Consider the following 17,921-nt stretch of genomic DNA (forward strand, 5'->3'; position numbering starts at 1 on the left):
AATACAAAAAAAATTAGCTGGGTGTGGTAGCGGGCGCCTGTAGTCCCAGCTACTCGGGAGGCTGAGGCAGGAGAATGGCAAGAACCCGGGAGGCGGGGCTTGCAGTGAGCCGAGATCGCGCCACTGCACTCCAGCCTGGGCGACAGAGCAAGACTCTGTCTCAAAAAAAAAAAGAAAAAAGAAAAGACAAAATGGCAATCAACTGACAACCAGCAGAAACTAACATTAAGACAGACCCACATAGTTTAACACTCTTCTCCAGGATCCCACACCACTCTAAAAATCAAAGCAGAACGGCTGAAGGATACTGAGTGCCGGTGCCCATGGCCTGCAGGAGGCAGACCAGGTGCGTTATCTGTCAATCCTCCTGGTACCACACCCCCTAGTCCCTACCATGAGGCAGGTACTGGCATCGCTATTTCAGAGTAGAACACATGCTCAATGGTTATGGTCTCAGAGCTAAGTGGTGCCGAACCAATAGCTGAAGCCAGGTCTGACTTTATAAAACTTCCCACATTAACAACTGTACTATTACTATGTTGACCCTGTTAAAAAGAGTAAGAGCCGTTCTTTACTTCCAGCTCACAAGAGTTGGCAATTTGAAATACTCTACACACATGTTCTCATTAATTTTATGGTCCCCCATGTTGCCAGTGAGGAGGCTGAAACACAGTGCAGGGATCACTCAGCAGGGACGGCAGAGCAGAAACGGCCTGTGACTGTGATCCCACACACCCTGCTCTAACAAGCACACTCTATCCTGGGGGAAGATGGGATGAGGGGAGGAGCTGTGCTGCGGAGCTCCACCAGCCATGCAGGCCAGGCCTGGTGGCCAGGTCCCACAGACTCCCCTTGCGGGGGACCCCCTCTCTTAGAAACAGGATCTACTCCCCTGCGTGCCAGCCCCGCCTCTCGGGCCCACAGCCTGCTCCCTCCCTGTCTCCAAGTGCTCACTTGGGCATTAAATTCCACTAGCTGGGCACGAGGTCTCACTGCTTCCCTATGGCTATCTGCCTTGTCTTCTCAGCTGTGCGGTCTCAGAGGTGCAGGGCCAGGAATGATGGAGTGAAGCATCACCGCGTTAAGTCATTGACTGACTGTGCATTCACCCAATACCCATGGAGGGGGTGGGGAGGAGGGGTGGAGAGCTGAAAGTGAGCCACAGACGGCCCTTGTGGCCCTGAGCCCCGGGCCATAAAAGTGCTTCACCCCACCCTGGAGGTGCCACATGGCTCTCAGGGCATCTCACACCTCCCTGCTCTGCCAGGAACTTTAGGTTCTAGATTCAAAGTCACCTCATTTTTGTTTGTTTGGGAAACTGTAAACATATACAAAAGTAGAAGGAATACTATGGTGAGCCCTCAGTGTCACCATCACCCAGGCTCAACAATGGTCAAGCCACAGCCTGTCTTGTTTCAGGTGGACACCCACCGCCTCCCACTACCTCCTACCCCCCCCCCACAAGACCATCTTGAGGCAAATCCCATGAGGCAGATGCTACTGTGGAGACTGCACCTGCAGCTCCAGGAAAGAGGCTGCACCCATCTCAATGCTCCCCAGCACCACGCTTCCCTGTGAAAGCAAGCCGCTCTCCCATGGTGACCGTCCCATGTGTGCGATGCACCCCCACAGTGGCATGGCGTCAATCCTCCTCCACTCTGAACCCACAGCACGGGCGGAGTTTTGTTCCGAGTCATTCGCTTGCTGGTAAACAATTTGTTTCTCTACCTGTAGACCACATGACTGGAATATGTTTCCTCTATTGTCTTATTTCTTATTCTTAAGCCTTGACTTATATGTCTTATTTCTACCTGGAGGTCTCAAAACTGATTAGATAACAGGAAACAGACCCAATAATACTGTCTCTGCTTTTCCATTCAAAAAAACAAAACAAAACAAAATGACCAAAGCAGTCTTTTTGGCTTTATCCCTAAGCTACATTATTCTTGTCTTAATGGATGTGCATGTTCAGTCTTTCAAGCTGAGATAGTGCAATAGCTGCACAACAGCCATGATTATGAGAGGGTATTGATTGTAAATAACCAAACTGCTTATGGCAAACGTTTATTAAAAGCCAGGGAATGCTCTCCTATATGACATACTTGATTTCCCAAGTATCGAAGTACAGGATAAACATTTAAATATCAACATTCCATTTCTGTTAAATGTTAACAGAAGTCTCCTTAAAAGCAGCATTATAGTAAAATCACAACTCTCCCTGTGTGAATACCATTGTCAGGAACAGGTAGCAGGTAGCTTCCTGGTTTAGAGACTATTTAACAGAAAAGAGTAATTTGCCATTGGAACGATCATCATTTATAATTCAACAGAAGCTGAACTACCACAAATGGCAGAATCCAAAGCTGGACAGAATCCTGGCTTTCTTCTGCCTGTTGTTCACACACACATGCTAAGGACCTTCCATACAAATAATAATTGTGGGCAAATAAATTATAAACCTTGACATATACACAGTGGTTTTACTACTTTGTTGCTAGAATACTTTGACTTACTTTTCACAATTAAATCACTTGGGTAAAAAAAGAAAAGAATACTTGTAATTAAACATAGGTAAAAGCTGGCCAGGTGCAGCAGCTCATGCCTGTAATCCCAGCACTTTGGGAGGCTTAACTGGGAGGATCACTTAAGCTCCAGAGTTTGAGACCAGCCTGGGCAACACGGTGATACCCCATTTTTGGTACAAAAAATACAAAAATTAGCCAGGCGTGGTGGCTCACACTTATGAGGATACCTTGAGCCCAGGAGATTGAGGCTGTAGTGAGCAGTGATGGTGCCACTCCAGCCTGGTGATAAGAGAGACTTTGTCTCAAAAACAAATAAATAAATAAATATGTAAATGCTGACTCTGGGCCAGTTTGTAAATATGGTGCTAAACGTAACCTACTTTCTCATATTTTTGTATGGTTAATTACACTTTTATACCTATGATAAAATGTTATACTTTTTTTTTTGTATTTTTACTAACACTTGTTTCCATTATTATTATATAAATACTTTTAAACAGGCACTTAGACTTTATGTAAATAGTATTATACTTCTCTGTCACCCAGGCTGGAGTGCAGTAGCGTGATCATAGCTCATAACAGCTTCGACCTCCTGGGCTCAGGTGATCCCTTCGCCTCAGCCTCCTGAGTAGCTGGGACTACAGGCACACATATTTTTTTAGATATGAGGTGTGGCCATGTGGCCCAGGCTGGCCTTGAACTTCTGGGCCCAACCAATCCTCCCCCCTTGGTCTCCCCAAGTGCTGGTATTACAGGCGTGAGCAACTACACCCGGCCTGCCTCTGCAATTTAATCGTTTGTTTTTTCCTCTCAGCTACACATTCAGATTTCCCCACTCAGCATATATCGCTCTAGTGTTAGGTGAAACCACACCATATGGTTCAACCTCATACATTCATCTTACTGCTGCATACACTCCATTATATAAAAAGCCATGATGTACCCATCCAGGCTCCTATTGTGCCTAATATTTTTCCATTACCAACAACATAACAAACCACAGTTACATGGCTGCACATGCATGTCAGGATGGTTTTCTGGAACATACACACACATGCAGAGAGAGGACCACCGAGCCATGGGGTTTAAGTGTCTTCAGCTTCACTAAAGAATGCCAAATTGCTCTCCAAAGCAGTTGTAATAAATTGGATGCCCCCAGCATGGCACATGGACATGAGACACTGCCAGGCTAATCTTGAGCTACCAAGGGCCCATCACATGATCTCGCGCCAGGAATGAGGATCAGAACTGACATGATGAAGCCCAGAGAGCCTGAACTGGAGAGCATTTAAACTTGGGGGCTGGGGGCAGCCCACTTACACCAGGCGCGGAGACGAAGAGAAACCCACATGATCTGGCTCCAGCCAACCTCTCCAGCTCACTCATGCCTCACCTCTGCCCACTACTGACCATCCACTCACTACCGACAGCATCTTTCTGTCCCTTGCATGGCCTCGTTCCCAACTCTGGGCCTCTGGACTTGCTGTGCCTTCTGCCCAGGGCACCCTCCCCCAACCCTGTCCACAGCCACTTTCTTATCCACAGCTCAGCTCACGGGGTGGCCCCCTGACCCGCCCGGCCAAGGCAGCCAAACCCACACCCTCACCCTGCTTATTCCTTCACAGCAGGGACTGCCAAAGACACTTGATTCATCTGCTTAGCTGCTGTCTATCTCCCAGCTGCAGATTCCACAAGAGCAAGGACTTCTGTCTTTTCACAACCCAGGCATCCTGCCCACAGCAGTGCCTGGCACACAGCCGCCAGTCAGTGATGACCAGGTCAACAAACGAGTGAATGAATGAATGAAGAGCAAGAGAAGGGCAGACACAGACGAGGGGGAGGAGAGTGGGAAAGTACACACAAATGACAGAAGCCAAGAAACAGAAACAGAGACACACACACAGACTGAGACCCGGCAAGCGCAAAATGGCCACGACACAAGGACAGGAAGGACCTCAGTGGCTCGCTCCGTCCTAACTCCATCCCTCATGAGGGCTGATGGTACTACGTGCCCTCAAAGCCTGGGAGAAATCACTCTACCTTTTTTTTTTTTTCTTTTTTTGAGATGGATTCTCACTCTTGTTACCCAGGCTAGAGTGCAGTGGCAGGATCTTGGCTTACTGCAACCTCCACTTCCCAGGTTCTAGCTATTCTCTCACCTCAGCTTCCCAAATAGCTGAGATTACAGGCACCTACCACCACCCCCAGTTAATTTTTGCATCTTTAGTAGAGACGGGGTTTCGCCATGTTGGCCAGGCTGATCTAGAACTCCTGACCTCAAGTGATCCTTCCACCTCGGACTCCCAAAGTACTGGGATTACAAGCATGAGCCACCGCACCCGGCCCACTCTGCCTTTTAATAAATCTCCCTTTTCTGCTTTAGCTGACGGGTTTCTGTCCCTTTTAACCAAAAGGCCTTGAAGACAACAGATTCCAGTGGCATCTACATTTTTCTTACCATGGGCATTTTCAAATGGAAACACACTGATTCAATAAATACCTGGCAGATGCTCTGGATCAAGCACCATGCAGAATACTGAGGCTTCAGAGCACAAATGACAGCATGCATCTGCCCTGAAAAAGTTGAAGCGCCGGGGAAAGGGTGCAGGAAAAAACCGGACTGCATCTGTGTCCAGAATGCCCCAAGACAAGATGGGCCATCTCTGGGAACATGCGAGGAAAGGGAGGCAGGAAGGCTTCCCCGTGATGCCTAACCTGAGACTTAAAAAGGTGCGAGGCTGCGTGTGGTGGCTCACACCTGTAATCCCAGCACTTTGGGAGGCCGAGGCAGGTGGATCACCTGAGGTCGGGAGTTCGAGACCAGCCTGGCCAATGTGGTGAAACTCCATCTCTACTAAAAATACAAAAATCAGCAGGATATCATGGGAGGCTGAGGCAGGAGAATTGCTTGAACCTAGAGGCAGAGGATGCAGTGAACTGAGATCGCACCATTGCACTCCACCCTGGGCAAGAAAGTAAGACTGTCTCAAAAAAAAAAAAAAAAAAAAGGTACAAGGCAAGAGAGAAGGCGCAGAGGGAGAAGTCCAGTGGTTCAGACAAAGGGAGCAGCACCTGCAAGGGCAGGGAGGAGGGGGCATATCAGTCCGGAGGCAGAAGCGAATCCTGCCACCACAAGGCGATAGATCTGGGCTCCTGGGGAGCTCTTCTATGGATCAGTTATTTCTTAGAGTTGCTACTCCTTAAATTCACAATAAACCTCAAGTTAAAAACAAGAAGTGATTAATCTGTGAAAATGTATAGATTTTGCTCTTCAAACCAAAGGACATGTTTAGATATACAAATGAGTAAACCTATTATACTTAAGAATAGAGAAACTATAGACTCCAACTGTAGGAACTGTTTATATGAGAATACACAAAATATAAAAATGTGGCAGGATTGCATAAATTATGAAATTCTAAAGTATAAATATATGCATATATAAAATTATGTTCATATATGAAATTCTTAGTATTTTAAGTTCCAATGAAGTTTTTTAATCTTCTTATTTTATGAATTGGAACCTGAATCTTCACTATACAACATTCTGCACTACATGGGCAAACACGAGCTGTCAAAAAATAACTTTTAAAAATATCTGAGCAGTGTTTTCCGCCTTTTAAGAAATTATATTTGCAGGCCGGGCATGGTGGCTCACGCCTGAAATCCCAGCACTTTGGGAGCCTAAGGTGGGCAGATTGCTTGAGCTCAAGAGTTGAAGACCAGCCTGGGCAACACAGCGAAACCCCATCTCTACAAAAAATACAAAAGTTTGCTGGGTGCAGTGGCACGCGCCTGTGGTCCTAGCTACCCAGGAAGCTGAGGTGGGAAGATGGCTTGAGCCTGGGAGATCAAGGGTGCAATGAGTAGTGATTGTGCCACTGCACTCCAGCCTGGGCGACACAGTAAGATCCTGTCTCAAAGAAAAAAAAAAAGAGATATTTGTAATTCATCACCTTGAAACCAGGATGAAAAATAACATTCTCATTTCTTTTAGGTCTACTAAGAACACCACATAGCTACTGTGTATTTATTGTTTATTATCATGTAAACAATTCCCACAGATGAAATATGTGGTTTATCTATTCTTCACTATAATAAATATATATATTATATATATCAAATATAATAAATATCTCAATGTTCATAAACTTTTTTTAAAAAGTAATCAAAATACGTTTGGGGTGGTTATCTTATAAGAATAGCTATTCCGTTTTGCTTACGTCCTACAGTGAATTTCATTACACCTCGGTCACTCTTCCTTCCCAGGCTGCATGCATCCGCACCCACGCTCAGTTCACTGCTGTGTCTCTCTGCACCCAGCACATGATCTGCTAGAGGCCTGACATTCAAGTACCTGTTGGATGGGCGAGTCTTTTACTTTCTGTAAATCAGAAATATCTTTCTGGATTTAGAGTGCCGGAGATCGGGACCAAGTCACGCAAACTTTCTATGCCCAAATGACTGGTTGCTCAAAAACAGAATCACTGGTTAGAAACTAAATCTGTCAATACAAATTGTATTGAGCAAATTAATTTTTAAGCCCTTTCCACGTAATTATCAGAGGTACATTTTTCACAGGAACAAGCATCAACAGCTAATAAAATAAACTTTTTGGAAGCATCACAAATATTTTGTTAATCGGACATTGCAGATGAGGCATTTTAACCAACAAAATATTAAACTTTACCTAGAAACAGCAGCCATCTAGAAGCATGGCTCTGAGTGCGCACTCACATTCAACCGCTCCAAGAACTACTTGGAAGGACACATTTCCTGGGGTGGGGGGGCGGGGAATTAAACTCGTATCTGGTAACTTTAAGATGGGTTTTTAAATATTAAAAATTATTAAACTTCAAATTCAGTTTTAACTTACTATTTTATACTAGGGAGAAGGTTGTTCCTTTTTCTCTTTTTGAGACAGGGTCTCAATCTGTCTGTCGCCCAGGCTGGAGGGCAGTGGCAAAATCTTGGCTCACTGCAACCTCCGCCTCCTGGGCTCAAGCAATCTTCCCACCTCAGCTTCCTGAGTAGCTGGAACCACAGGCATGCGCCACTACACCTGGCTAATTTTTTGTGTTTTTTGTAAAGACAGGGTTTTGCCATGTTGCCCAGGCTGGTCTTGAACTCCTGAGCTCAAATGATCCGCCCACCTCAGCCTCCCAAAGTGCTGGGACTACAGGTGAAAGCCACTGTGCCCAGCCAGAAGGCTGCTTTTTATAACTCCCTAAAAACAAAAAATCTGGTAAACATTAATCACACTTACAATTACATAGCACTTGCTCCCTCCCACCTTCTCCCAGAGCTTCACACATTAGATAATTTTATGCTTCATAACTCCCTCTATGAGGGGGACAAGAGAGATACCACTGTCCCCATTTCACGTACAAGAAAAAGTGTTGAGAGATTTAAAAATTATTTGCCCAAGATGAGAAACTCCAGAAGTGGAAACTTCCACGGATATACTCTCTGACTGCTCAGTGGCTGTATCTAAAGCAGGATGGTATTGAAGTAGATGAGCTGACTTCTAGCTCTGCCATTCTAGAACAAAACTGATTGACATGTTCTACTGTTTCAGGAAGGGTTGGGATATATAGAAACTGAGTGACAAATAATTGCCTTATTTGCTTTTTGCTATTCAAGCCAAGAAAAGGTACTTTCTCACGATTCCCCAACATATAAATTTGGCTATATTTTGCCAAAATAGTCACAGCTCTCACGTTCAATGACATTAAGCTTTTTTTTTTTTTTTTTTTTTTGAGACAGTGTCTCACTCTGTCACCCAGGCTGGAGTGCAGTGGCATGGCACAATCATGACTCACTGCAGCCTCTATCTCCTGGGCTCAAGGAATCCTCCTAGCTTAGCCTCCTGAGTACCAGGTACTACAGGTGCGAGTCACCACACCTGGATAGTTTCTTTGTGCGTGTTTTGTTTTGTTGGTTTTTTTGAAACAGAGTCTCTTTCTGTTGCCCAGACTGGAGTACAGTGGCACAATCTCGGCTTTCTGCAACCTCCGCCTCCTGGGTTCAAGCGATGCTCCTGCCACAGCCTCCAGAGTAGCTGGGACTACAGCTGTGCGCCATGACATCCGGCTAATTTTTGTATTTTTAGTAGAAACGGGGTTTTGCCACGTTGGCCAGGCTAGTCTCCAACTCCTGACCTCAAGTGGTCCACCCAACTCGGCCTCCCAAAGTGCTGGGATTACAGGCATGAGCCACTGCGACTGGCCTCCTGCTAATTTTTTAATTTTTTTTGAGAAACAGAGTCTCCCTGTGTTGCCCAAGCTGGTCTCCAATACCTGGGCTCAAGTGATCCCCCCACCCTGATCTCCCAGACTGCCGGGATTACAGGCGTGAGCCACGGCTTTTCTTCATTAAATAAATATCTGAGCTGCTACTACACGACACTGAAAGATAATCTATCGGGCAAGACAACACAACTATAATTTGCTGTGTTTAAGATGATATTGATCTGCGGACCACAGGGAATATTTGTCCATTAATAAAAAAGGAAAAATCACTGTGAAGAAACTTCCTTGGAGTTAATATAAAGCATAATTTCCATGATCCTAAGGATGAAATCATTGCCTTTCTTAACCAGAGCTCCGCATCTGAACCACAGAACACAGATAATGATTTAAGTGGCTCTTTTCTCTATTCTCCCACTCGGGGGTACATAACAGCTCCATTCTAGCAGCAGAGAAGAGAGAATAATTCATTACATGCAGTGGGTGCCGTAGGGCTGTGGGCCTCAGCACCCCTGTTCTGAGGCTGCCAACAATTTAGAGACCAGAAGCTCTATCTATGCACACACGCAGCATGAATTAGTACCTGTATTGTAAAGGGAAAAAGTCATAACTACTTCTGTTGGCCTAAGCCGTCCTGGGTTAGACAAGCTTGGAAAGTGCACGACCATCACTATCATTTCACTGTCACTGCACCATGCACAGTCCTGTCACCTTTACACGTGTAGAATGCATCAAAATCCTTCCAAAATTTTTAGTGACCTGCTTTTCCCTTGCTAAAGTAAACAGTAATTTGCTGTGTGCCCGGCTGCTGGGCGCGTTAGGTGCGTTCAGAGTCAACACACGGACCCAGTTTCCAAAGCAAACTACTGGGAGATCAGGCCACCCCAAGCACCCAGCACTCTAAGGCGCCCACATTTCACACCCATCTGTTGCCTCCCGCTTGGTGCAGAGTCCTGTGTGAAGCCCCAGGGATAAAGCAGCGACCAAGAGGACCCGGCCTGCTCCCCGGGGATGACGCCCGCTGCGGGGACCCCGTGGGGCGGACCACAGTTAGGCCGGTGGGCTCTGGCTGGGTAAGCGCCAGATAGAGTCCGCCAAGCGGAGTTACGGACAGGGAGCCACGCTCGAAGAGAGGGTCGAGGCCGGGACCTTCCCCGCTCCCTCCTCCTGCCCCAACCCGCCCTGAGGACTCCGTTCAGGAAGCCCTGGGGACACCGCCCGGAGCCCCCACCCTAGGACTTCCAGAGACCCCCGCCCGGAGCCCCCACCCTAGGACTTCCAGAGACCCCCGCCCGGAGCCCCCACCCTAGGACTCCCGGGACCCCCGCCCTGGGACCCCACCAGGAGTCCCCGCTCAGGACTCCCTGAGACCCTGCCCCGCAGCCCCCGCCCCAGAACACCGGAGATCCCCGCCCCGGGGACCCACCCGGAGCCCCGCCCAAGACGCCCCGAGCCCCCGCCCGCCCTCCAGACCCCGCCCCAGCCGGGCCTGAACCGCTACCCGCGGCTGCCGCTCACCGCCGTCAGGTCTGGCAGCCGGTCCCGCATCCCCGCCGGCCGGGCAGCGCGCCCCGCCGCTCAAGCCTGTCCCGAGCTGCCTCTGGCTGGGCCGCGGGCTCTCCGGTCGCCACCTCAGGTCCCGCGGTCCCGGCCTGGCGCCAGCAGCCCTCCCTGGAGCCGGCGCTGCCACGGCAACCGCGCCCCGCGCGCTCTGCGCATGCCCGGCCCGCGCCGCGCCCCGCTCCCACCCACACGGCGGCGGCGCTTTCCTGCGGGAGCCCGGAGGGGCGGGTCCTGGAGGGCGGGACATGGGCGGGGCCTAGGCGGGGAGGGGCGGGGTCCGGCCGAGCCCCAGGCTGGCAGTTCCGCTACAGGTGCTGTTTGTCCCTTGATCTGCTTTTATGCTTTCACACTCATTGTTTTATTTATCAAAATATAGAGCATTCAACGAATAGTGACAGAGCAAAGCTCCCGGAATGTGCTGGGTGCAGCTTTGGGTAATAACGTATGCCGAACCTTCTCTTTAAGGGTCCACGCCCAGCCTCGGGTGTGAATGAAGGAGAAGAGATCGTGTACCACACGTGATGCTTAAGGAGCATAACATGGCAGGGGGCGGTAACGGGAAGAGCGCCCGCAGGCCCAGCCCTGGGATGCCATTCTGGCAGGAGAAACAGGCAATACAGACACAGACAAATAAATGATAGATGAGAAAAGAAAATAAGAGCATGGACACAGAACTGGCAGAGAGGTCGTCATGAAGGTGCAGGAGCTTAGGTGAACTACACAGGTTGGGGGAACAGTCCCCAAGACCATTATCACCTCTGACACCAACGGCAAATTCTGGCTGTTTCCAAAACCACCTTCAAGTTCCATAATTTGCTAGAAGGAATCACATAATTCACTAAAAACTACTGTACTCACAACTATGGTTTCTTAGCAGGGAAATGATACAGATTAACATCAGCCAAGGAAGAAGGGCAGAGGGGGAGTCTGGGGATTACAGCGTGGAGCTTCGAGGTCCTCCCGTGGTCCTCTCCCTGTGTAGTCAGGCCTCATTACTTGCCCTGCACTGATGTGTGGCCGTACACACAAAGCACTGCCAGCCAGGGAAGCTCACTTAAGCCACAGTGTGCAGGACTTTTACTGGGCTCCATTGCATGTGCGTGATTGATTGATTGATTGGTTGCTTTCATGGTTGATCTCAGCCTCTTGGTTAAGTGATATCCATGTAACCCTAAGCCCCCACCATAAATCACACTGTTACTCTCTGGCTAGCCGAAGACTCCCAGGCAAACAAAGATTACCTTCCAGGAGGAGAAGGCAAGGCCAGACTTGTTTTTAAACAAGGTTAAAGTCTTTACTGCCTCCTGGAGGAGGTGGCTTTGGTCTGACCAGAAGGCAGCGCTAAGAAATCTGCTTGAGAGCAACAGGCTACACAGAAAAAAAAGGACGTTTTGGACTTGGTTCTAGGTGTGATGTGGTTCTGTTAACCGATGGAAGGTCTTGATGGCCAGTTGTCCAGGTGAGTGTGGTGGCGGGCACCTGTTATCCCAGCTGCTCAGGAGGCTGATGCATGAGAATTGCTTGAACCTGGGAGGTGGAGCTTGCAGTGAGCCAAGATCGCACCACTGCACACCAGCCTGGGCAGTAAAGCGAGACTCCGTCTCCAAAAAAAAACGTCCCCACCAGAATGCCTCCTGGACCCCGCAACAGGCAACCACTTTTCTTTCGGCCTTCTTGCCTCTGCCACCACCATTTGAATTCTCCCTCTCTGGTCAATTCTGGCCCCTCCCTCATTTCTCCCTCTCCTCCAACGGATTTTTCTAAAACATATGATAATATTGGCAGCAGCTGGATGGTGTTGAATTGGCAACCAAAACTTTTTGTATGTTTGTTTGAGACAGGGTCTTATTCTGTCTCCCAGACTGGAGTGCAGTGGCACAGTCATAGTTCACTGCTGCCTTGAACTCCTGGGCTCAAGCAATCCTCCCACCTCAGCCTCCAAAAGCGCAGGGACCACAGGCATGAGCGCACCATGCCCAACCTCAAAACTTTCCTTATCCTGCCAGAGAAAAAAAATGAAGTTGTGAATAATCGTTGTGGGAAGTCAGGAACCCCGAATGGAGGGACTGGCTGAAGCCATGGCAAAAGAACATAAATTCTGAAGATTTCATGGACATTTATTAGTTCCCCAAATTAATACTTTTATAATTTCTTACACCTGTCTTTAGTGTAATCTCTGAACATAAATTGTGAAGATTTCATGGACACTTATCACTTCCCCAGTCAATACCCTTGTGATTTCCTATGCCTGTCTTTACTTTAATCTCTTAATCCCATCATCCTTGTAAACTGAGGAGGATGTATGTTGCCTCAGGACCCTGTGATGATTTCGTTAACTGCACAAATTGTTTGTAGAGCATGTATGTTTGAACAATATGAAATCTGGGCACCTTGAAAAAAGAACAGGATAACAGCAATGTTCAGGGAACAAGAGAGATAACCTTAAACTCTGACCGCCAGTGAGCTGGGTGGAACAGAGCCATATTTCTCTTCTTTCAAAAGCAAATGGGAGAAATATCGCTGAATTCTTTGTTTCAACAAGGAACATCCCTGAGAAAGAGAATGCGTCCCTGAGGGTAGGCCTCTAAAATGGCCGCTTTGGGGGTGGCTGGGCATGGTGGCTCGTGCCTATAGGCTACTCAGGAGGCTGAGGCAGGAGGATTGCTTGAGCCCAGGAGGTTAAGGCTGAAGTGAGCTGTGATTGTGCCACTGCATTCCAGCCTGGGCAACAGAGTGAGACCCTGTCTAAAAATATATATATATACACATACACACATGCACTATAAATATATAGTATATAAATACTATATACACACATATAATATATACATGCTATATACACACATATAGTACATACAAGCTATATGTATATACATGTCGCAGCTGTAGGGATGAAATAAGCCCCAGTCTCCTGTAGCACTCCCAGGGTTGTTAGGACAAGGAAATTCCCACCTAATAAATTTTGGTCAGACCAGTTGTCTGCTCTCAAACCCTGTTTCCTGATAAGATGTTATCAATGACAATGCCTGCCCGAAACTTCATTAACAATTCTAATTTCGCCCGGTCCTGTAGTCCTGTGATCTCGCCCTGCCTCCATTTACCTTGTGATATTCTATTACCTTGTGAAGCACGTGCTCTCTGTGACCCACACCCTAGTCACACACTCCCTCCCCTTTTGAAATCACTCATAAAAACTTGCTGGTTTTACTGCTCAGGGGGCATCACGGAACCTGCTGACATGTGATGTCTCCCCCAGACACCCAGCTTTAAAATTTCTCTCTTTTGTACTCTGTCCCTTTATTTCTCAGACCAGCCAACACTTAGGGAAAATAGAAAAGAACTTACGTGAAATATTGGGGGTGAATTTCGCCCAATATCTGGCTGAATTTCCCCCGATAAATAATAATGTGTAATTTATCATTTTTATTCATATTACATACATACATATGCAGTCAAGGTGTCTTTGGGGTCAAAACATCAACCAGATCACAACAGCAGGTTCAAAACACCATCATAACAGCCAAACACTAAAATTGAATGAAATCTACATGGAGGCTGAGGTGGGAGGATTGCTTGAGCCCAGGAGTTGGAGGCTGCAGTAAGCTGTGATCATGCCACTGTTCTCCAGCCAGGTCCAAAGAGCAAGACCCTGTTTCTAAAAAATAAATAAATAAATAAATGTTTAAAAAACTTAAAGAAGAAAATGTGAAAGCGGCAGAGGAAGAGGAAGAAGGAAAAAAGAAAAAAGAAGGAAGGAAGGAGAAAAAAGGAAAAAGAAAGGAAGGAAGGAGAAAGGAAATATGGAAGAAAGAAAGAAGAAGGAAGGAAGAAAGAAAGAAAGGAAGAAAGAAAAAAAGAAAGAAAGCAAGCAAGCAAGCAAGCAGAAACAAAGGGCTAAATTCCTTTCCTGAGAAAATCTGACTGGAGCCTGGGCAACATAGCAAAACCCTGTCTCTGCAAAAAGTTTTTAAAAATTAGCTGGGCATGGTGGCATGTGCCTGTAGGTTACTCAGGAGGCTGAGGCAGGAGGATTGCTTGAGCCCAGGAGGTTAAGGCTGAAGTGAGCTGTGATTGTGCCACTGCACTCCAGCCTGGGCAACAGAGTGAGACCCTGTCTAAAAAAATATATATATACACACACACGTGCACTATAAATATATAGTGTATACATGGTATATGCGCACATGTAGTGTATACATGGTATATGCGCACATGTAGTGTATACATGGTATATGCGCACATGTAGTGTATACATGGTATATGCGCACATGTAGTGTATACATGGTATATGCGCACATGTAGTGTATACATGGTATATGCGCACATGTAGTGTATACATGGTATATGCGCACATGTAGTGTATACATGGTATATGCGCACATGTAGTGTATACATGGTATATGCGCACATGTAGTACATATAAGCTATATACACACATGTAGTACATACAAGCAATATACACACATATATAGTATATACTATATAGTTTGTATATGCTACATAGTATATAGTATGTATATGCTACATAGTATATGTATATGCTGCATAGTATATAGTATATATACACATATGTATATAGTATATACATGTAGTATATATACACATGTATGTATATATATAGTATGTATATATACTATATATGTATATACTGTACTACAGTATATACGTACCATTTATAGTGGGTATATACTGTGCTACAGTATATACGTACCATTTATAGTACGTATATACTGTAGCACAGTATATACGTACCATTTATAGTATGTATATACTGTAGCACAGTATATACGTACCATTTATAGTATGTATATACTGTAGTACAGTATATACGTACCATTTATAGTGTGTATATACTATACATGTGTGTATAGTATGTATATACTATATGTGTGTATAGTATTTATATACTATATGTGTGTATAGTATGTATATACTATATGTGTGTATAGTATGTATATAACATATATGTATAGTGCACATGTGTGTGTGCATGTGTGTGTGTACATATGTATTTTTTTTTAGACAGGGTCTCTGTTGCCTAGGCTGGAGTGCAGTGGCACAATCTCAGCTCACTTCAGCCTTGACCTCCTGGGATCAAGCAATCCTCCTGCCTCAACCTCCTGAGTAGCCTACAGGCACATGCCACCATGCCCAGCATATATATATAGCATGTATATTCTGTATGTACAATATGTATATACTATATATGTATGTATAATGGGTCAAGTGCCCCATTTAACTGTGATTCTAGGACTTTCTATGCTGGCCCACCTCTGGCATCTTGCGCCCCTTTCCCATGATTCTTCCCTTAGGGTGGGCTGCCCGCATGTGTAGTGCTTTCTTCACGCTGGGGAAATGAGCATGCACAGTATGTTTAGCAAGCTGTACACATGCCCATCTGAGGCTTTCTTCCCTTTCCTAGCGGAGAGCCCCACAGGAGGTCATACTCTGCCATTTTGTCTCTTAATGCAAATACCCAGGCTCCCTTGCCCAATACCTGAGATTTTATTGGAAGCCCTTTCTGCTTCTCCCTGGCACCTGCCTTCAATTAACACTCTAATATAACAGCTGCGGACCATCAGGAGATTGTTTCTCCCTGGCGCCAGCTGCTGAATTATCATTTTGAGAGAGGCAGTGTGATCATTGTTGAACCAGCACCTGATCATCTCCTGACATTCCTGGTGGGTCAGGGGAGAGCCCTCTCCTGCCCCACTCATGCCTGTCTACCTGTAACAGGCTGAACAATGGACCCCAACAGAAGTACACCCTAATCCCCAGAATTTGTACTATGTTACCTTAGATGGCAAAGTCTTTAATCACAGGTCATAGACTTTCCTGGAGTATTGGGAGTTAGCTCAATCTAATCACACAAGCCCTGAAAAGCAGAGCACTTTCCCTAGCTGGAATAAAAGATGTGGCAGAGGGGGAAGTCAGACCCCAAGTGTAAGGATTTGATGCACTGTTGCTAGCTCTGAAATGTGGGGGTCCCATGCAAGGGCCCAAGAGAGACCTCTAGGAGCTATGGGTGGACCTCAGTACACAGCCAGCAAAGAAATGGGAACCTCAGTTCTTAAGCTGCGAAGAACTGCATTCTGCCAGCAATAGGAGTGGGCTTGGAAGTGAATTCTCCCTTGTGCCTCCCAACAAGAGCCCAGGGGCTGCACCTTGATTTCAGCCTTGTGAAACCCAGAGTAGAGAGCCAGTGGAGCCCACTCAGGCTTCTGACCTACTGAATTGGGAGCTAACAAGTGTGCCTTATTTAACGTTGCTACATCTTTTTTTGTTTTGTTTCATTTTGTTTCAGACAGAGTCTGGCTTTCTTGCCCAGGCTGGAGTGCAGTGGCATGATCTCTGCTCACTGCAACTTCTGCCTCCCAGGTTCAAGCGATTCTCTGATTCTCCTGCCTCAGCCTCCTGAGTAGCTGGGATTACAGGCGCCCACCACCATGCCCCGCTAATTTTTGTATTTTAAGTAAAGATGGGGTTTCACCATGTTGGCCACGCTGACCTCGAGCTCCTGACCTCAAGTGATCCGCCTGCCTGGCCTCCCAAAGTGCTGAGATTACAGACATGAGCCATTGTGCCTGGCCCTAGAGTTGCTGCATCTTTATCATTGTTACAGCAGCAACAGAAAACTAACAGTCATTTAGTAAAATTAGGTATTTAGCTCCTGAAGAATAGGGAATATAGCCTGGAGGATAAATAATATATTATGTACCGCTTGTCAAGAAATGTTACAAGTGAATGAATGAACAGGGCAAGGAAGGTGATTTATTGATCTTGGTAGCCTTCCCTACCCCACACAGCTATGTTTCTGGTGGACATGAACTGAATAAATCAAATATTCAGTTAGTCCCCAGGGAATGGGAAGGGCGAGTTAGGACAGAGCTGAATGCATTCTGAAATCACAATAGGAAACAGATGTGAGAGTTCACAGGCTGCAGACTCATGGGCAATATACACATCTTCTATTCAGTCTAACATACCCCAGCTTTTCTCTGTACAGTCTAGGACTTTCCTCTGCACCGTTGGTTTTATTTCTCCTACTTGATTCACCCATCAGAAATGGTTGTTGGCCAGTGGTTCGTGCCTGTAATGCCCGTACTTTGGGAGGCCAGCTGATCAGTTGAGGTCACGAGTTCGAGACCAGCCTGGGCAACATGGTGAAACCCCGTCTCTACTAAAAATACAAAAATTAGCCGGGCATGGTGGCGGGTGCCTGTAATCCCAGCTACTTGGGAGGCTGAGGCAGAAGAATAGCTTGAAACCAGGACTTGGAGGTTGCGGTGAGCCGGGATCACACAACTGCACTCCAACCTGGACAGAGCAAGACTCTGTCTCAAAGAAAAAAGGAAAAGAAAAGAAATGAAATGATTTTTTTTTTTACTTTTAAGTTCAGGGGTGCACGTGCCAGTTTGTTATATACGTAAACTTGTGTCATGGGGGTTTGTTGTACAGATTGGTACATTACCAAGGTACTAAGCGTAGTAGCCATTGGTTATTTCTCGTGATCCCCTCCCTCCTCCCATCCTCTACCCTCCAAAAGGCCCCAGTGTGTGTTGTTTCCCTCTATGTGTCCATGTGT

General features: G+C 46.6%; 1 protein-coding gene across 12 annotated transcripts in view; it reads right to left on the reverse strand.

Moving 5' to 3' along the window:
* Positions 1-10,496, reverse strand: part of STX2 (syntaxin 2) — a 50,092-nt gene extending 39,596 nt beyond the window's left edge. For 3 of the 12 annotated variants that reach the window (XM_054527756.1, XM_024256390.2, XM_054527760.1), the window contains exon 1: positions 10,292-10,472. In XM_054527756.1, the coding sequence (XP_054383731.1) occupies positions 10,292-10,321 (30 nt within the window). In that variant the 5' untranslated portion in view covers positions 10,322-10,472. Of the gene's footprint in view, positions 1-6,748; positions 6,949-10,274 lie in introns of those variants that run through there. The other 9 variants (XM_009248404.3, XM_054527755.2, XM_054527761.2 and 6 more) reach the window with 8 other exon arrangements.
* Positions 10,497-17,921: the final 7,425 nt, after the last annotated feature.

This window comes from Pongo abelii, chromosome 10 (assembly GCF_028885655.2).
Source record: "Pongo abelii isolate AG06213 chromosome 10, NHGRI_mPonAbe1-v2.0_pri, whole genome shotgun sequence".
Lineage (NCBI taxonomy): Eukaryota > Metazoa > Chordata > Mammalia > Primates > Hominidae > Pongo > Pongo abelii.